Genomic DNA, 22,185 nt, shown 5'->3' on the forward strand with positions numbered 1-22,185 from the left:
ATCAAATTAAATAGGACTGCTCTTCAGTTTGTGAAATTGTGCACCTGGGACTTTGAAGTTGTTACACTTTCAGTTTCTTGTAACAAAGGCACACCTACTCCAATATTTCTAACTAGTTCTAACCTTTAGCCTGCTGGCGGCAAATGATTCTGCCTTTGCGACCAGTGCAGACCAAGATCAGCCTGCACTCCTGTTTTGAAATTGCAAATACGCTTTCTTTTTATTATTTCTGAAACTTTAGGTTGCTCAATAAAAAATTAAGAGTGTCTTCATAAGTCAGTTAAAAAGACAGTGAAACATTTAAAATGAATTTAAGGTTTAGGAGCATGTCTTCAAAACACAGAAATATTGATAAACGAACAACATCAATCTACCTGACCATTACATGTTGAAACTTGAAACTATTTTATTTGATTAAAGGCGTACACCAGGATTCGGGGCGAAAATTTTCCCAGTAATAGAATTTCTTCAAACTTTGGATATTGAAGGACAATCATCTAAAGAACAAAAATATGCAATAAAAATCGGTCACCAGTATTGAAAAAGGGTTATCTGCCCTTGAAAACGTCATTTTTCCCAAAAAAGCCGTTTTCAAAGGCAGATAATTCTTTTTCAATACCGGTGTTCTATATTTCTGAGTTCCTTATTTCGAGAGGCAATTCTTTCCAGAGTTTAGGTCCAACAGTACTGAAACTTTTGTCACTGAACGTTTTGCGCTTGTTGAAAGGAAAAACGAAGCACCCAGTAACAGAATTTGAAGAACACTAAGTTTGTTTTATAAGAAGTTCTGAAATATATTCCAGAGAATTTCCGACTGAACAATTATACACGTGGGTGAGCATCTTGAATGTGATTATGGCTTTGATGGGTAGGCAGTAAAGACAATTTGAGCGCTTGTTTGGAACTGTCATATTTTCTTTGATGCCTTTGCTATAAATAAAGGAATTTATGTTCTCTTGAGAAATAAATCTATGTTATTTTTCAGTAGGTACACAAGAGCTATAATTTCTGCTTCTATTACACTAATCCAGTCCATACAATATAACATGCCTCGATTAATCAATTTCACGCACGAGCAGATCACAGGTGTGGTCAATTTTATCATTTTATATTTCAAACCGGTTTATTCATTCACAAATAATTAAGCAGACAAGTCGATAGTTCGTGTACAAAAATACCCACCCTCCTCACCCTAATAATTTTGAAGAAAAATTCTGCTGCTGTTTTATGTATTTTCAGCGTCAATACACCAGGTCATGCCACATACTGCCACGCCAGTGTATAGTGCCTTTTATGGATAGACACAATCATTCTTCCAAAAAGTAAATAGTTCGCCACCAAGTATATGAAGGCTTCATTACGGATTGTTTTAGAATTTGCTTATGGATATGAAAGTGTTTCATTTACGTAATTCATCGTTTTTATGCCCCCAGCGTCTACTGATGCGGGAGACATATAGTGATTGTCCTGTCCGTCCGTCCGTTCGTTCGTCCGTCCGTTCGTGTGGGGTTGACCAGGTGGGACCGTTTCGTCTAGCATCAATACATCAATACATCTGGCTAGACTTGATACTAATGCAGATGTGGCCTGTGACCGTTCCTCGTCTTCGGACGTCGCCTGACCTAGGTTTGACCTTGGCCTCGTTTTGGGCTTGGGTTGCTTTGTGTCGGCAGGCATGTCGCCGGGGACATCAGGCGTTTATTGAACGCAGCTCATTTTGTATTTTGTTTTCATTTTAATTTAGTATTTATTTGAATATTTGATTTGTCTAAATGTTACGACCTGTATAATGTTCAATTTTTCATTTAATACCAGAAAAACGAATGTAATTTGTCAAGGAAGTCGGGGGGTGGAGACACCTTTCTGTTTGCAGCATTGGATATCACTACCTCCCCGCTCCCCCTCGAAAAAAAAAAAAAAAAACAAAAAAACTAAAAGATGAGGGTGAAAAAAGAAAGATATATAAATAGGAGTTAGGGGTTAGGCAGCCGGCTCGCAGTTTCCCGACTTCCCGTTTAAAAAGCCCTGTCATTTAAATGAAATAGACTCTGTGAAATTTTTAAGGTTGTGTAACAAAAGAAACTGTTCAATTTTATTCAGTTAAGAAAATATTATATTTTGTAAAGTTGATAATTTTGTAGTATCAAGTAAACACGCGGGCAGCAGCGGTCTTGTTTATTTTGCTGCAAAGTATCATCTTCTTAAGAGCCATAAAAATCATTTTTAAAAGACTTAAGTTTTAATTGTTAGTCGTGACTTTTGTTCTTATCATGGCCGATACATTCTGCATAAACATAGCAAAAATATGGTCCGACAAACAGGTACAGGAGTAGTAATATCTTTTTGGCAATTTTATTCAAATTTATACAGTAACTGATGTCCGCCCGTTACATGTGAGCTTATAAATAAAAATTATGATCCACAAAATTGGCTTGCCTTTGAATGGCTTTTGATACAACGGCTGTATCGCAAAAATCCAAGCTCACTTCCTAGGTTGGCCACAATATCAGCATCTTAAGTTTGGCGTTCGACTGGCCTTCTCTTATTATTGGTGTTAAGGGCGTGCGCTTCTTAATCGTTAGAGGGGGCCTTGACCTACATGGTCGGCCGTTCAACCAAATTCCTCGAATTAACTGTATCTTATATTAAACAGGGGTTACAACTCTTCGGCCAATTGATCTTAGATCCGTCGAAAGTTGTTTATAAATGTATACTTGTAAGTCAGTACATATTGTTTATCTATATATTTGTGGATCACTTTGCTACAAACCTCTAACGCTTGGGTATGTTGAAACAGACATCACCCCCCCCCTGTTTATGTTCTTGAGTGCCGCTTAGTGCAGTTGATTGCTTGGAGGGTTAACTATTGCGCGGCACAAGTTGCCCGATCCTCACCTTTGCATCCATGTCTGTTGCGTACAATGTATAATAGTGTTATAATAATGTATTCTCTTGCACTTGCGATGGATTCATATTTTTATTGTTTTAATACATTATCATGATGTTGAGAATTCGTTGAACATCTTGGCCTCGGATTTTCGGTAGCTGCATTTGCTAGCACAATTCGCATTCTTTCCCCTCCATTGTCTAGTATATGTGTGCTTATCATAAATAGAGCTTCAGCATCATAGCGTTGCCTATTTTGTTTCTATGCATTTTGGCTAGAAATCTATCATTTCATGCTTTTTCAATTTTTATGATACTTCCATCTCATACAATATGCCATGATATTTCATTAATTTCTGTAATGATATTATAATAATAAAAGTTACGGTCTTATCCCATTCAATCAGTATTTGTTATTAATTGTCAATAGTCAGAAGCGACAGGCTGCTCTTACTAATATATCGTTTAAATCTAGGCCAATTCTCGTCATGGTTAAAACAACATGTCTCTCAGAGTGTAGGCGAGTCTGTCGCTTCTTATATTCATGTACTGCTGATAAAATAATTTCTTATTATAATGATGTTTGCAATTTACGCGTATGATGATGTACACTACTCCTGTTTTGTTTTGTATCCATCTTATCTTTTTAGAACTTTAAGACTGAAACTCCGTATCATATGAATTCTATTATATGCTACAAAATATATATAAAAAACAACTTAGAAACAGTATCTTTATCTCCGCTATTTGTTGTTCTAGTTTTGAGGATTTTTATAGGACATAATGAAAATGGAAGTCGTCATCCGCAGTGGTCTCCCTTTACAGCAAAAATACCTCAAAAGAATATTTTTTATCGTTTGATTCTAGACTTTAGTTGTTGAAATTGTATTGAGTAGTTTCCAGAGAAATAAGGCTTATAAAGGGAAAGAAAACATAACACCTGTCACGTGATATTTGTAACGACGATACTGTTATATTACGTTAGGGGAGGTAATCAGTGCCGGGGGAGTTTTTGCGTTTTCTCAAATGATCACAATTGTATGCCGACAAACGAAAAGGGCATATAATCTTGTAACGTCGTCTCCCTTTGCTATAATACATTTTACAGGTCTTTACCTCACCCACCAACCAAGAAAGACAATGTGATACAATTTCAGGACTGGTTGCAGTGCCAATGCCATCTTATATTTTACCTCCTACCCGGCTCACTAGACACATGCATTCCCAATCTTTCCGGCAAATTCAAACACCCTGTAATTATTACAAATTCTCTTTCTACCCGGCTACCATCATTCTCTGGAATTCTTTGCCGGCTGACATTGCTCAAGCACCTACCCTGGACCAGTTTAGGCAAGGGGTAACCAAACTGGGCCAGGACTTCTGAGTGACCAGGCTGTTTTTAATCCTTTTACTGTACATTTCGCCTTTTTATTAGCACTTTCAGCTTTTTCTCAAATTCTCACAAATACTTTATGTATTACTTTAATTCTCCTGTACATTCCTGCTTTTAAACTCTTATGCACTGACGCGCACCTGCATAAAATACTCGCAAGGGTGTCATGCAGTATTTATAGATAGATAGATAGATATTCAAAAACGTCAGTTCGTAATATCGTGTGTCGCTTCGCGTTGCTGAGCGTCACGCCACATTGTCATACATTGTGCTATAGACGAAGACGATGCGCAACAAAATGGCACGATATTGAGAAAATGTCACTTCGCATTATCGAGTATCGCTTCGCAATGCCAAGCGTAAGATTTTCTGAAGTATTCCCTATATAAACATCAGGAAAAGTTACAATGCCTTCTGGCGGCCATGTTTTTGTTCACGAATCAGAATATTTTAAATATAGGTGGTAAAGGGTCTCCCAAGGAAGTTTTTTTGTAATAAATTGTTACGAAATCGTGTCAGCAGCTTCTTACAAGACGATCTTTTAAGTTCATACTAATATAGGCCTACGTATGGTGAAATGGCCACGCTCCCGGCAGTATTTTTCTCATGAATCAGAATAACTTGGCAAGTTTTGTAAACTTTCATCGAAAAAAAATCCCAACTTTTGTGAAATTATTTCGAAATCAGGTCAACAGCATCTGACTAAAATTTAGGAGATTTTCAAAGTTCCTACCGTTTGGTGGAAAAATGAGCACGCGCCCTAGTGGATACGTTTTTGACGATTTTGATTTGAAATCTGGCAAATGGGTCTACTCTGACAAGAAGCTTTTTAAAGTTTTTTCGCCTTTCCATTTGCATGACTGTCAATTGATTCCTTTTCTTAACAGCCAACCAACAAGCATCCGCGCCATATTTTATAACTTCCAGCAAACACTTTCAGAGACGGAGATGTCGTATGAAGAAAAGTATGAAATGATGAGGGATGGAGAATGATCATAAATATCATACCCCGAGCACTCTGTACTCATGTGTGCTAAAAACTGTGTCTTTTGGTGCAAAATGGCGTACATTTAAAACTGAAAGTGACGTCGAGTATAAATTCCATACAAGCTGAAATCGATTATTTCTTTGTTTATACATGTAAATGAATACTATGATGAATCAGCTACAAACTTGAATCAAACGTTAAAAGCTATTGGATGTTGAATAGGAAAGCTCAACAATCGAATCCTTTTCAAGTGGATTTTAATAGGCCTATATGTTTTGTTATAAATCATGTACAGTTTGCCCAATAACACCGAGCGTTGCATTATCAATAGTTGGTGTTTAAAGCAAGTGCAAAGACCTTTCAGACAGAATTATTTCTTGTATAGATAGTAATTCAGAGAAACAATAATGAATATATCCAATACTTTGCTAAAAGCATATGTCATTTAGTTTGTACCACTGGCACCCACATTTTACGGATTTTTGAAACAAACAAAAAATGCGTAAAATTTGTAAACCAGTCGCTGTAAAGCCATATAAATGTACCGTACAAAAACGCAAAAATAAGCGGTAGCCTGAAATTAAAAACAAAATACTGCTAGAAATTTGCATGCAGATGTTACTACAAAGAAGCTTTATCAATATGTTATTGAGACCCCTTTGAAGAAAATTCTCAAGTGAAGAGGCTTGAAATGATTCGGAAAGATAAAAATAGTGTACATGACAAATAAATACATGAAACATTCTGTATTATATCAAAAATACGGTATTATATTCAAAAATACATAGTGCTCCCCTTTCAACATTAAAGATCCACCACAAAAGAAGTGTTTTCTATTAAATTTCAATGATTATAACTAGATGTATGATATGCATAGAACAACTGGAAAATTAATTTACAGTAAAAATCGTGGCCAACACTTGGACATGTTCAATATCTAAACATTTATTAGCACTTGTTATTATAAAAATCTGCAATGTATTATCGTCACTTGATCGTCGGCGTCGGTGTTGGCGTCAGCATTGGTGTTGTTTAGATCCATATTTTTTCTTGAAAACTGCAAGAGCTATATAGCTTTGGAACTTCGGAACACTTATTTATCATCATAAGATGAGTAAGTAGGCCATTCACCATAATCATATCTTGCATTTTGACAGAGTTATGGCCCTTTTGTACTTCTAAAATTAGTATTTCTTGCTTAAATGTTTTATTTGGGTCAAAATTTACTTGAAGACTATGATAGCTATACTTTAAGCTTTGAAACTTGATACATTTGTAAATCTAAGAAGTGGTAGATCTAAACCTCTTGTCTTGAATATTGCCTTCTACCAAGCCTTTATCGGGCAAGCATTGGCATCCGCATCTGAATCCGCCGCATCAGGTACTCGCAATCCCATAACAGTACTTCACAACATCATGCTATTACTATATCGCAGACGGCAGAACGTTGATTCATTTGTGATTAATAAAAGATATGTCAGTAATGATAGAATCGCGTATTCGTCATTATGCCTTTCCTTAATCAACATCGTGCCTTCGCTCTGTCACCATCGTTTCATATCGTCACCATCGTGCCTTCGTACTTTTGTTGAGTCACATTTACCTGATGCGGCAGCGACAACCCGATGATCCTAACGGGACTAAATATATCACTTAGATACTGTTTAACAATATTTTGTTATTTCATTTAACCATTCGCTGGAATAACACAGGATACTAATGACAAATGAATAAGCATGTCACAAAGTGTCTACAGAAGGATTTTAACAACCGACTTGGCGTGTCCGACACAATGTTTTATGCTTTGGATATTCCCCTAAATAAATCCGTGATGTAGAGTATCTTTCAAAGAAAAAAAAACAACAGTTCTTTCTTAAGGTAAATAAATGTTAATATCGGGTTATCTCGGAGCATACAGGTACTTGAGACGTAATCGAAAGAAGGTAGACGAGATCCGTATATGTAGGTATGTATCTGTATATGGTATACATTGTTAAATTAAATAAACGCCGCTGAAGATATATATGGAAAGAAGGACGACCACTAACCATCATTTACACATCAAATAAAATTATCAATTTCAGAATAAAGATCCCACGTCCAGTGTAAGGGTCCTATTGTTGTGACTAGACAATGATTACAGTGTTAAGTTAGTTTAAACAGCTTTTTTAAAATCAATGTTTACGATATATATACAATTTTTATTACAAAACATACATGTATGAAAACGGATCAGAGCCGAAAGCTATGTATATCTTAAAATGGTATTTTTCTCTCCTAAATGTTCGATAATAAATATATAGATTGATATTTGCACGTATTAATTAATGCGATAAAAATTTACCGTCTGACTTGACTTGACGTGACTTGACTTTATACTTGTGAGAACTGAAAGGAATATCAGTATTGAAATTAGAATTAACATTACGCAATAACGGGATTTCTTCCATTTTAAAACTTTAGCAAATCTCGGTAATATGACATCACATTTTCAGACAATAATTGGCTGGTTAAATCAGGTATAGAATATACTATTGTTGTAGATTACTGGTAGCGGATTGCTTATAATATCCATAAATTTATTTTTTGATTTTTTTCCGAGTGTGAAAGATACTTTTATTTCCTCCATATGAAGAGCAGAATTTTACCCCCCCCCCAAAAAAAAACAACACAAAAAACAACAACCCCTCCCCCCCACCCCCCCCCACCCCCAAAAAACCCACATGAAATAACAAATATATAAATAAAAAAATATATATTCAATATATTCAACGGTTCGTCCCAATTGTTTACTCTATGGCAGAAACTTAGAATTCTGGTCATAACTGCAGAATGAGCTTTTTACTGAATTTTATGCTACAAAATTAGTTATCATTGTGGACCTGATTTGTTCAGGATCAATCTTTCTGTAGTCCTGTTCATTTAAAATAACCTTTTTTGTCCTGTTTTTTTTTTCTAAAATAAATAAATAAATAAATTTGATTCATGAACAAACTCAATCAAACCGATTCTGCTATTATTCTGCTTGGTTGCATTCTATTCTTCCAAAGGATCTTTTTTTACAGATTTTATTAATTCTTCTTTAATTGTAACTTTTGAAACTTACTAAGTCATCCATGATCTGTAAAAAAGAAAATATATTACAACTGGGGTTTTTTTTATGAAGAGCATAGCAATGCTACCTTCGCCCAGGTTCGGTGCTGCGACACCCGTGATGAAAAGCGAACGCCGTAATTTGTTATTATTGGTTTACATTTGATGTTGAAAAGTAAGATTTGCAAAAAAAAGTAGATATAAAAACAAACCCGGCGAAAGATGCATTGTTGCAATAGTTGATGAGGCTCTAAAAGTACTCACTGCTTATATAATTGAAACCAATCTTTATATGAGCCGCGCCATGAGAAAACCAACATAGTGGCTTTGCGACCAGCATGGATCCAGACCAGCCTGCGCATCCGCGCAGTCTGGTCAGAATCCATGCTGTTCGCTTTCAAAGCCTATTGCAATTAAAGAAAGTGTTAGCGAACAGCATGGATCCTGACCAGACTGCGCGGACGCGCATGCTGGTCTGGATCCATGCTGGTCGCAAACCCACTATGTTGATTTTCTCATAGCACGGCTCATATAAATGTTCTTTTTCCCGTTCTACAGTGCATAAAAGCGCCCAAAATACTTAAAGCTTTTACACAATACCTCAAATTGATAAAAGTTGACCATTATAAAAGGGAAAATGAAAAAAGAAATGCAGACAACAACAAAAAAAAACGTTGCAGAAAATTGTAATATAACAAGATGTAATAATGAAAATAAGACATCGGACACAATATCAAACATCGCACTTCGTCTAACTAAAGGGCCCCAAATCACCAAAGTTTGAAATATATTCATTGAATACAGTCTAATTCAATTATGTCCTTTTCTTTTTTATTTACTTAAGCGAAATCATTATTTTGTATTATTTTAATTTTGTTTTTCATTCCTGTCTCAAAATGTGAAACACGATGTAACACGAAACCAGTGTGAAAAATATCAAATAAACTTTGTCAGTTTTTAATCAGACATTACAGTTCCGACATGTCTTTTTATGTATTGTTATATAACATAAAGATTAAATGTTTTGTTATACTATTATCAACCGCGATTATCTACGATTGATCAGAATTACGTATTTATAACATGTTTTTACCTAGCCGGTGTCCGTGGTAACGTATCTAGGCCCTCGGTCAATAAATACCCGGTCAAGGCAAGGGTGGACACCAAACATCCTCCAGATCCTGGACATTGCACTTGTTTTCTGGACTATAGCTGTACCGGGTTTTAAATCTCCACAATGGCAGAAGTCGATCTTGTCAACAGAGATCCCAACAATCTGAATGATCACATTAAGGTAAGATGTTAAACATTTCTTTTTGCTTTTTTTTTCAACACTAATTTCATTAAATATACTCGATTCAAAATTTAAGGAAAACTGAAGTTTTAGAGGGTATTTTTTGTTTTATATATATAAGTATTTTTACACTGATTATCATTTCGTACGTAATTTTATCAATAGAGATTCGATTAAAAAAGTTCTTTTAAAAAAGTGAAAACACCTCTTTTTAATTTTTAATCATTCATGTTAAATAGCGTATAACTTCTTAAAAAAAAAACAAGTAAAGGAAATAGGGAACTGTGTGCAGTATACTTCCATCTATTATTTTTGAATGTATTGTAAATTCCTTTCGAAACATTTTTTAAAAGATACAATACTGAAAGAAAACGCGCGTAAATTTTACTTGAAGAATTTGCGCAATTTTATTGAAAAACATTTGCCGGTATCTAATTGTTTGAAATGTACTAAATCAAGGAAAACTTCAAAATATTTGTAGGCTTCCTCCGTTAGCTATATCTGAATCAATAGAGTTTTAAAACACGTGTATGCGGCGATTTCGACATTATGTGCCAATTGGTCAGATACACTGTTTTTAGGAAAATTAGAAATCTTCAAATTTTCAGTATAAGAATTTTGATATTTTATTTAAAATGTTTTATTATATTGAAGCATTATTTGAACGTTTTGGTGTATAGTAATTTGTTCAGAAAATGTATATATTTAACACATAGCATACAAATTCGATCACGATATTTGTTTGTAACCATACTGTTTTTAAGTCGCGACCACTAAAGGAAAATTCTTGTAGTAATGAATGCAGATCTGAAATAATTTTAAAATATTTCTACAGTTACTTAAGTTACGCCCGAGCCATAATAATAACATTTTAACCAAGATCAATTAAATTTCAATCATAAGGATTGTACATAATGATGAGATAGAGAACCGTTCTTTTCAATCATTAGATATGACATTTTTTTTTTATAATATTGTTGAAAAACGACATATTCTGACATTCAGAATTGCGCAGATTTTACATATGATACAGTCTTTTAAAATTTAGTCCTTTTATGATGTCAAAACTTTTTTTCTGGAAAGATATAGTATATGAAATTGCTTATTTATTTCAGGTCCAATTTGAAGATGTGCTGGCCGAACCCGAGGGAGCCCGCAGTATTGACTGCGTGTGGAAGCTCTCATACACCTGTTTCAACCTCTGGCTCGGGATTTGCTACAAACTCATGACCCTCTGCTACGGAATCTGTATCGCCGCTGAGTGGGGATGTGAATTTGCCGCTATTGCTTTCTATCATATCTGGTACATCACGCCAATGTTGAGAGTCTGCGAGATCAACTGCGCCGTGTTTACAAAGATCACGAAGACCTGCTTGAGCTGTTGTATAGAGCCATGCTGCGAAGCCTGCGGTGCTATCTTTATTCACTTTAAGAAATAGAAGCTTAAACGATTAAGCGTTCAGTTCAAAATTTACAGCAACTCAGTGTACTTTGAATTCTGCGCATATTTTGAACAACGCCTATGTTGTCATTTGTTGTTGTTGTTGTTGTTAGGACTAATGTAACCAAGGTATCAATAAACAATGCTCAATGACAGATCAGGAACATTCTTGTGACGGATAAAAATGCATTGTATTTCAAAAACAAAGAGAAAATTAAATCTTATGTTCAGTTTCTATATATCTAAATACAACTGTTTATGTTCAAACGCCTATTTATTCAGAAATTATTTATTTACGCTCATCCAACTGTGATTCATTACACATTAGTAAAATTTCATAATGGTAATTAAATTTTTATAATTGTTATGTTTTGTTGAGTTTAAATAAAATATTGTTTACAAATTTTCTAGTCTGTTTTATCTCCTTTAGCAAAATTAGCAAAATGAGCCGCGCCGTGAGAAAACCAACACGGTGCGTTTGTGACTAGCATGGATCCAGAGCAGGCTGCGCATCCGCGCACTCTGGTTAGGATCAATGCTGTTCGCTTTCAAAGCCTATTGCAATTAACCCTTAGCCTGCTGCAGGCGAATTTAACAGCCTTTGCAAACAGCTTGGAACCAGATCAGACGCCGATTAAATCGGCGTCTGATCAGGTTCCAAGCTGTTTGCTACTCTGACAATATTTCTTAAAATTTTGGAGCAAACCGAATGAACTTTACAATTTTAGCAGACGACATTTCCAGCAGACGACAGTTTATCTAGCATGCTAAAGGTTAAAGAAACCGTTAGCGAACAGCATGGATCCTGGATCCATGCTGGTCGCAAACGCACTATGTTGGTTTTCTCATGGTGCGGCTAATATAACGATAAGAGAAGCTTTCCTCACACATGATCACAAATAGGCGAGTTGCCACGTTAAAACGGATGTCTTTACCCCCGCCACCCACCCTCCCAAACCATTTATGCTACCGAAAATCTTAATAATCCAGTCTTTGTAAAACTATTAGTGTAAAAATACTGACTCTGATTATTGGGTACAGTCTTCTTACAGCGTCTAGATTCTTGGGTTGAATAAAAATAACGTAAGTTCAAAAGATGGTCCATTTTGGCGTGACAACTCGCATTATGTTTGCCTGTATCTTAAAGGGCAAGGAATGCCTGACAGTAATTCATTTTATATGAAAGCCCTCATCAAGCCTTTCATAACACTGAAAGAATTTTTAAAATCGGACCACTATTGAAAAAGATATATGGCAGTTTGAAATTTAAGAAAATGGCTGATCATGGAGGCAGCCATTTTAGTGTGTTTATGACGGCATTTACACACTGCTGAATTTTTTATTTAGCAAATAACCTTTTAAATAGATATGGATTAATTTCATATGTTTCTTGAGTGTAAGATGTGAAACATAGTAATTTCTTCCATAATAGCTGGAAAAAGGAGAGAAATTATTAAAAGCAAATAAATGTATCCCGAAACGAAATGGCCGCCATTTTGATAAAATATTTAAATGGTTATAACTTTTTCATTTTTGAGCCGATTTTGAAATGTCGTTCACTTATTCAAATGATTTAAGAAATCCCAGCAGAAGGAATTAACACAATAACAACACTGCCCTTCTCTTTAACTGTCCAACGATACTTTAACAATAAACTGTTCAACACGGTGAGCCTTAATAAAAAATTCTTCGAAGTGCCCTGCTCATGTACCTCACAATAGTGAGGCAGAACGGACAGGCTCCCGATGTAAAATTCTATAATTATTCAGGGTTGATCCAGAAGTAATCTCATTGGAGCAATAATATGTTTAATGAAAATAAAACAAGAACAATTCCTATTCAAGTACATTTATGTATTTGCACTATGTTTTGAAAATATCATGAAAATTTCTTGCTGAAAGATTAAGATTTTCAAACTCGAGATGATTTTTGATTTGGTTGTTTTCCTACTTTTATGAAAGAAACGTTATTTTTACGTGCGTCGAAATGGTGGTTTTCTACACTGTATTCAAAACGAAACAATCCTAGAACATAATATTTATCTTGTTTTAGCCTAACTAAAATTCGTCTGGTATATCGTTTAGATATAGTTCTACACTATAGGCAGCAGAACGAAAGTATTTTACTCCTAGGAGTCTCATTCACCGGATTAATGTACAAAAGATTTTGCAAAACTTTTCTTTTAGGCCTTAAGGTCTTCATTTTGTCCTGTTAAATAAAGATTGTGCACTTAAGACAGACATATTAAACCCTTGTAGATGCATGCGTCCAACAACTCAGTAATTCACACGAGAATATACATGTACAATGAAAATGTGTGTTCCGGACCATTCTATATTTGCTACAAAATACAAAAAAAAAAGAAAGAAAAAAGATGAAAGCGAGGGCGGGAGCAGGGGCGAAGGAGATTCCTGACCAAATTGCTAAAGAAAAGTTTTCGTTTGTGTCTTAGCAAAAGAGCAATTTATATGTTAATTTTTTGCCCGCTCAAACAGTCGTTTCTTTGAACCAGCAGTTACACAGCCTACTCCGTCTTCGTGTTGAATATCATTACATACCAAATAATACAATGAAATTCATTGATGCAAGCATCAAAGACGCCGCCAAGTGTTGTGTCTGATGTACATTTACTGTCATTTTTTTGTTTGTTTTGTTTTGGGTTTAACGCCGTTTTTCAACAGTATTTCGGTCATGTAACAGCGGACAGTTAACCTAACCAGTGTTCCTGGATTCTATACCAGAACACACCTGTTCTCCACAAGTAACTGCCAACTTCTCCACATGAATTATCAGAGGGTGAGGACGATTGATTTCAAACACAATGTCTTTTATCAAATCGTCACGGAGAACATACGCCCCGCCTGGGGATCGTGCAAACTTAACTATTTAAGAACTAATCTAAGTATTAACAGTTTTATCATAATCCAAAGTTGTTTTCTTTTTAATATAAGCGAGTGCAGTACATATTATGCTGTTTGGAACAGAGAAGTATAAAATACATTTATTTTTATAGCTCTTTGTTTGGAAGCATTTGTCTTGTAGTCTGTATTTCAATTCCGGATGTTTTCATCACACGACTACACGAAGTACATGCACACTTAACACAAAGAAATTTCATACATGCATTTACGAGTCGAAGAAAAAATACAAATCAGGAAGAGTAAAAAAGTACGCCAAAGAAAGCACTTGCAAATCTGAAACGTAAGAAGCTAAAAAAAAATCACGCGAGGTCCGTACCCCTAGAAGACCCCTAACAGGCTTGTCTTGAGGTACGGATCCGTATCTCTGGAATCAGATTCTAGAGGTACGGATCCGTACCCCTAGACACTTCCATATTGATAATGAAAATTGTAACAAAACCGACAAGACGCAGTTATTACCAGTCATATAGACTTTAGGCCTATAAATTGCGTCAGCATGCTTTTAAACATAATGATGTTTGAATTGATTAATTTTAGCATAAATTATCGATAGTATGAAACTTTATAGATAGTGCAGATATTTAAAATGACACCTTAACACAAATTCGCAATAGCAGTATGAATACTGCATAATTTCAACGTACAATACCTCGAATCAAATAGAAATTTAAAGATATACTTGACCCAAATTTCATACAAATACTGCATACTATTTATGTAATATGCGCATGAACAGTACTATGCATTAGGATAAAAAGTGTCAAGCTGGACACAGTATAAATATGCGCGTCCACTAAAAACACAGAAGGTTTTTTTTAAACAACATGACATTTTAATTACAACAGTTGAGCTGTTGCCAGCGTCGTAAATGTTTTAGCATACATATAAGAGACACTGGACTGTATACCTCTTGCAACTGAAAAATCTTTTCAGTGCAAATGTAATTACGGAATTCCTATTTTGGCGAACGCAAGAGTCAGACCAAAGCGAGTGCGACTTCATGGTTGGATGATATTGTTAACTAAATGTTATACTAATACTAAAGCAGTGGCTATCTCATTAATTTGCTTCTTCAGCCAGCCATGGCTTCTGTCCAGTCGGCATGATAGGCAGTTCTACCTGGTTCTAGGTATTCCCTTTTGGTAAATAGTGGTTCGGTATGAATTCTGAAATTCATTGGTCATTAAGCCCTACACAAGTTATTGATCGAAAATGAGAACTGACCGTATATTGGACATTATTATTTACAATTATACACTATATAGTTTAACTACTAATAAGCACAGTAAAATACTAGTCCTACACTGAAAGTACAATCAAGTATCCGAAACAAAATACAACCCGAAAATGTAATACACATCAACATTGAGTTGTGCAGCAAAGGTTGCGCTCTTTTGGCACACATTATATACACCACTAATTTATAAAATTGTAAAAAGCAATGAATAGTAAGTAAAATATTCACTATTTACAATATATATCTGCAAAGTCTGTTTCAAAATATGTACTTTTTTAGCTGATACTGTTCTTCATACTGTTGTCACGTGATGTGGTATGACAATATCACTGGCGTTTCAAAGTGTGGCATTGTGGAAATTACCTTCAGTGTTTTCAACGACTTAGGGCTTTGTGGAAATGTGATTTACTCTAGTTATATACATTCCACAAGGAAACAATCAGGATATTATGATAGAGCTCAGAAAGACGAAAAAATGATACCAAACACCCTAAATTGACCAAAATTGACATATGGCGTTGTGGAAATCAGGCGACGAATAATTGGCAAAGAAAGACCGCTGTATTTATTATCAATTATATTTTATAGCCTTTTCAAAAAATTACGGGCTCGGCATTTCGCCGCTGCTCCTACGCCCTTGTCTAAAATGATAAGTAAGTTTAATAAATATAATAAAAAAACCTGCTCAAATACCAACAAATATCAATTTACAGAGACAGCTGAATACGGTCTGCATATCACATGAATAAGGGTGTGATTAGCCCTTCTAGGTCCAGACCACTGCTGTAATTATTCGTCGTAGAAAAAAACGAAACAAAATTGCACCCTTATGAAATTTCTATGAAAAATTAAAAGAGAACCATTTAAATTGTTAAATTGTCGTGTTTAGTTTTGCTATTTGCAATATGTTAGATAGAAAATCATAAATGATATGGAAACCTCATAAACTTCTTGTCTGATTTCAATTCGCCGACCATCCTTTTTAAAGATATTTCTTGTTATGGGTATTCTAATATAAAATTCACTCATTTTCCATTACTATATAGCAATCCAAATAAAACAAAAATGCCTTTAAATTTGGAACACTCTTTAATAAATTTGACCGTACATGTTAAGGCCAGTGTTATTATGCAGCACAGCATAAACATATTTTTATTCAATTTTAGACACATGGTTGTTTAAAACCACTAAAAGTATACAGAAAGGTGATTTTCAAGTACAGTAATAAAATCTTTATTCAATTAATGAAGCTAGGATACACCGGTGAGAATCTTTTGTTCGGGGTGATTTTCAATTTTATAGAATGCATAATTTTATTGCTCTGTCTTTTTGCTTTACCCGTGGCCCTGGTAACATGTAATGGTCAACTGGTAATAAATAAACGAGCGGTCTGCGGAAACGGTCAAACATCTTTCAGGTCTTGGACATTACGCACCTCTCTCTGGACTAGCTACTAGCCAGGTTAAATTTCAGAAATGGATAGCGTCGATTTAGTCAACAGAGATCCAAACAACCTTAATGATCATATAAAGGTACGTACTATCTCGGTTAAGTCATTAAAAATGTTACATGTGAAAAAAATGTTGTTAGTTTTTTACTCTAGTTGAACATTTTTTCCATATCTTATTTTCATGTGCATTTTTTCAGTAGGCACTAAGAATATAATGCTATTTATGGTTAGTTTGAATTTTCTGTTAGAAGAGTTGTGACGGAGAATCTATCCTTTTGTTTAAAAAGAATGTTGTTGTTTTCTGACATGAACTACTTATAGAACCTGGTCATGAATATTAATGAAAGAGGTCTCCTGATACTCGCCTGGCACATGATTGTATTCCAGAATAGTACAATATAGAATTTGATGTTCCTTCTTTTTACTCCCGAATTAGAAGCCGTATTTTACAGAACTAATGCAGGAATAACATTTTTTTCGAAAGATACAATATAAGGATCAGTCACAAGGATTCACTACAAAACGATCACATTTTCTCTGACTCACCCCGAGTGCCAACTAGTCAGTTTTCACGAGCATGCTACTTATACTTTAAATAAATACTGCTTCTTCAAATTATAAAACGCCGTAGTACTCTCTGGAACTTATATAAAAGCCGTATATTTCGGTCTCTTAGGGTATTATCAAATTCTTTTGTGCTAATATATCATTCTCTTGCGGGTCGATATATAGAACATTACATTCAAAATGGCATCAAAATAAGAATGCATAAATATAATGCCTATTTTAGTGCAATTATATGCAATCAAAACTAAATGATGTATCCTGTTTCGTGTAGTGTAAAACTGTTAAACACCCGCTATATACAATAATCAAAGCGCTGACAGCACAGAAAGGTTGAAAGCCGCATTTGGTGTGCAATAAACCATTCCGCTGTAATAATTCAAATCACTTCCATGAAACAGTATATTATTCAAACCTTTTACATCCATGTTACATTTTATACTAGAAATTCTGCTCTGATTAAAACCATCAAGCTGACGAGGTGGGCAATCGGCTTAAATATGTGAAATACAGTGTCTGTTTCATTAAAAACCTCTCTGAAGATCTGAAATAATTTTAAAATATTCCTACAGTTATTTAAGTTACGCCCGAACCATAGTAATAACATTTTAACAAAGATCAATTAAATTTCAATCATAAGGATTTTACATAATGATGAGGTAGAGAACCGTTTTTTTACATCATTAAATATGACATTTTTTTATAATATTGTTGAAAAATGACATTTTCTGACATTCAAAATTATACAGATTTCATATGATACAGTCTTTTACAATTTAGTATTTTTTTATGATGTCAAAACTTCTCACGAAACATAATCGAATCAAAAATGAATGCTAAGCTGGGAACCTCCATTTTACTACCAAATTTCAGTATCTATACATTTTTTCTGAAAAGATATAGTATATGAAATTGCTTATTTATTTCAGGTCCAATTTGAAGATGTGCTGGCCGAACCAGAGGGAGCCCGCAGTATTGACTGCGTGTGGAAGCTCTCATACACCTGTTTCAACCTCTGGCTCGGAATTTGCTACAAACTCATGACCCTCTGCTACGGAATCTGTATCGCCGCTGAGTGGGGATGTGAATTTGCCGCTATTGCTTTCTATCATATCTGGTACATCACGCCAGTGTTGAGAGTCTGCGAGATCAACTGCGCTGTGTTTACAAAGATCACGAAGACCTGCTTGAGCTGTTGTATAGAGCCATGCTGTGAAGCATGTGGTGCTATCTTTATTCACTTTAAGAAATAGACGCTTAAATGATAAAGCGTTCAGTTCAAACTTTACAGTAACTCAGAGTACTTTGAAATCTGCGCATATTTTGAACAGCGCCTATGTTGTGATTTGTTGTTGTTGTTGTTAGGACTAATGTAACCAAGGTAACAATAAACAATGCTCAATGACAGATCAGGAATATTCTTGTGACGGATAAAAATGCATTGTATTTCAAAAACAAAGAGAAAATTAAATCTTATGTTCAGTTTCTATATATCTAAATTCAACAGCCTATGTTCAAACGCCTATTTATTCAGAAATTATTTATTTACGCTCATCCAACTGTGATTCATAATGGTACTTACATTTAATAATTGGTATATTTTGTTGAGTTTAAATAAAATATTGTTTACAAATTTTCTAGTCTGTTTTATCTGCTAACTTTAGCAATATTAGCAAAATGAGCCGCGCCGTGAGAAAACCAACACGGTGCGTTTGCGACCAGTATGGATCAATGCTGTTCGCTTTCAAAGTCTATTGCAATTAGAGAAACCGTTAGCGAACAGCATGGATCCTGACCAGACTGCGCGGAGGCGCAGGCTGGCCTTGATCCATGCTGGTCGCAATTGCACTGTGTTGGTTTTCTCATGGTGCGGCTCATATAACGATAAGAGAAGCTTTCCTCACACATGACCACATATAGGCGAGTTGCCACGTTAAAACGGATGTCTTTACCCCCGCCACCCTCCCTCCCCAACCCTTTATGCTGAAAATCTTAATAATCCAGTCTTTGTAAAACTATTAGTGTAAAATACTGACTCTGATTATTGGGTACAGTCTTCCTACAGCGTCTAGATTCTTGAGTTGAATAAAAAATAACGTCAGTTCAGAAGATGATCCATTTTGGCGTGACAACTCGTATTATGTAAGAGCAAGGAATGCCTGACAGTAAGTTCATTTTATATGAAAGCCCTCATCATCAAGTCTTTCATAACACTGAAAGAATTTTTAAAATCGGACCACTATTGAAAAAGATATGGCAGTTTGAAATTTAAGGAAATGGCTGATCATGGAGGCAGCCATTTTAGTGTGTTTTGACGGCATTTACAAACTGCTGAATTTTTTATTTAGCAAATAACCTTTTTAATAGATATGGATTAATTTCATATGTTTCTTGAGTGTAAGATGTGAAACATAGTACTGAATTTCTTCCGTAATAGCTGGAAAAAGGAGAGAAATTATTAAAAGGAAATAACTAATATATTGATACATCATCAGAAATTGCCATTTTTGCCATGAAGCCTTAACAAGTCGTTGCACTACAACGAACTTTAACCTGTGAGGGCGCCACTACTTCTTTCACTGGTGACTGCTGAAAGATTAAAATTTTCAAACTCGAGATGATTTTTGATTTGGTTGTTTTCCTACTTTTATGGAAGAAAAGTTATTTTTACGTGCGTCGAAATGGTGAAGTTTTCTACACTGTATTCAAAACGAAACAATCCTAGAACATAATATTTATCTTGTTTTAGCTTAACTAAAATTCGTCTGGTATATCCTTCAGATACAGTTCTACACCATAGGCAGCAGAACGAAAGTATTTTACTCCTAGGAGACTCATTCACCGGATTAATGTACAAAAGATTTTGCAAAACTTTTCTTTTAGGCGTTAAGGTCTTCATTTTGACCTGTTAATTAAAGGTTGTGCACTTAAGACAGACATATTAAACCCTTGTAGATGCATGCGTCCAATAACTCAATAATTCACACGAGAATATACAATGAAAATGTGTGTTCCGGACCATTCTATATTTGCTACAAAATACAAAAAAAATGAAAGAAAGAAATGAGGGCGAGGGCGGGGGCGGGGGCGAGGGAGGTTCTGGACCAAATTGCTAAAGAAAAGTTTTCGTTTGTGTCTTAGCAAAAGAGCAATTTATATGGGTTTTTTTTGCCCGCTCAAAAAGTCGTTTCTTTGAAACAGCTCTTACACAGCCTACTCCGTCTTCGTGTTGAATATCATTACATACGAAATAAAACAATGTAATTCATTGATGCAGGCATCAAAGACGCCGCCAAGTGTTGTGTCTGATGTACATTTTCTGCAATATGAGAAATTACCTAATCATAACTGTATTAGACTGACTGGTTACAAAGTATCAACATTAGCACATAATACAAGATTTAGCTTACCGTACTAGCGCATATAAAATATTCTTTTTAAGGGATATTGTTTTAGCATGCATACATGCATACATAATGTTACAAATGTATAATAATGCAATGAGAAAAATACGTTCTGTCATTTTTTTGTTTGTTTTGTGTACGGTTTGACGCCTTTTTTTCAACAGTATTTCAGTCATGTAACAGCGGGCAGTTAACCTAACCAGTGTTCCTGGATTCTGCACCAGTAAAAACCTGTTCTCCGCAAGTAACTGCCAACTTCCCCACATGAATTATCAGAGGTGGAGGACGATTGATTTCAGACACAGTGTCTTTTATCAAATCGTCACGGAGAACATACGCCCCGCCCGGGGATTGTGCAAACTTAACTATTTAAAAACTAATCTAAGTATTAACAGTTTTATCATAATCCAAAGTTATTTCCTTTTTAATATAAGCAAGTGCAGTACATATTATGCTGTTTGGAACAGAGAAGTATAAAATACATTTATTTTTATAGCTCTTTGTTTGGAAGCATTTGTCTTGCAGTCTGTATTCAATTCCGAATGTTTTCATCACACGACTACACCAAGTACATGCACACTTAACACAAAGAAATTTCATACATGCATTTACGAGTCGAAAAAACAAAACAAATCAGGAAGAGTAAAAAAGTACGCCAAAGAAAGCACTTGCAAATCTGAAACGTTAGAAGCTAAAAAGAAATCACGTGAGGTCCGTACCCCTAGAAAACCCTTAACAGGCTTGTCTAGGGGTACGGATCCGTACCCATAGACACTTCCATATTGATAATGAAAATTGTAACAAAGCCGACAAGACGCAGTTATTACCAGTCATATAGACTTTAGGCCAATAAATTGCATCAGCATACTTTCAAACATAATGATGTTTCAATTGATTAATTTTAGAATAAATCATCGATAGTATGAAACTTTATAGATAGTTCAGATATTTAAACTATGACACCTTAACACAAATTCGCAATAGCAGTATGAATACTGCATAATTTCAACGTACAATACCTCAAATTAAATAGAAATTTAAAGATATACTTGACCTAAATTTCATACAAATACTGCATACTATTTATGTTATATGCGCATGAACAGTACTATGCATTAGGATAAAAAGGGGCACCAGGTATACATGTAAAGCTGAACACAGTATTAATATGCGTGTCCACTAAAAACACAGAAGTTTTTTTTAAACAACATGACATTTTAATTACAACAGTTGAACTGTTGCCAGCGTCGTAAATGTTTTAGCATACATATAAGAGACACTGGACTGTATACCTCTTGCAACTGAAAAATCTTTTCAGTGCAAATGTAATAATGGCATTCCTATTTTGGCGAACGCAAGAGTCAGACCAAAGCGAGTTCGACTTCATGGTTGGATGATATTGTTAACTAAATGTTATACTAATACTAAAGCACTGGCTATCTCATTAATTTGCTTCTTCAGCCAGCCATGGCTTCTGTCCAGTCGGCATGATAGGCAGTTCTACCTGGTTCTAG

The 22,185-nt window shown here is 35.1% G+C and overlaps 2 protein-coding genes across 2 annotated transcripts; both read left to right on the forward strand.

Annotated features, from left to right (window-relative positions):
* The first annotated feature begins 9,594 nt into the window (after window positions 1-9,594).
* Window positions 9,595-11,203, forward strand: LOC123529551 (caveolin-1-like). Its single transcript, XM_045309921.2, has 2 exons — window positions 9,595-9,654; window positions 10,770-11,203. Exons 1-2 carry the CDS (start codon window positions 9,598-9,600, stop codon window positions 11,091-11,093), a joined length of 381 nt encoding a protein of 126 aa, XP_045165856.1. The 5' UTR covers window positions 9,595-9,597; the 3' UTR covers window positions 11,094-11,203.
* A 5,522-nt stretch (window positions 11,204-16,725) lies between these two features.
* LOC123529595 (caveolin-1-like) lies at window positions 16,726-18,520 on the forward strand. Its single transcript, XM_045309982.2, has 2 exons — window positions 16,726-16,785; window positions 18,197-18,520. Exons 1-2 carry the CDS (start codon window positions 16,729-16,731, stop codon window positions 18,518-18,520), a joined length of 381 nt encoding a protein of 126 aa, XP_045165917.2. The 5' UTR covers window positions 16,726-16,728.
* The last annotated feature ends 3,665 nt before the right edge of the window (window positions 18,521-22,185 follow it).

This window comes from Mercenaria mercenaria, chromosome 13 (assembly GCF_021730395.1).
Source record: "Mercenaria mercenaria strain notata chromosome 13, MADL_Memer_1, whole genome shotgun sequence".
NCBI classification, from domain to species: Eukaryota; Metazoa; Mollusca; class Bivalvia; order Venerida; family Veneridae; genus Mercenaria; species Mercenaria mercenaria.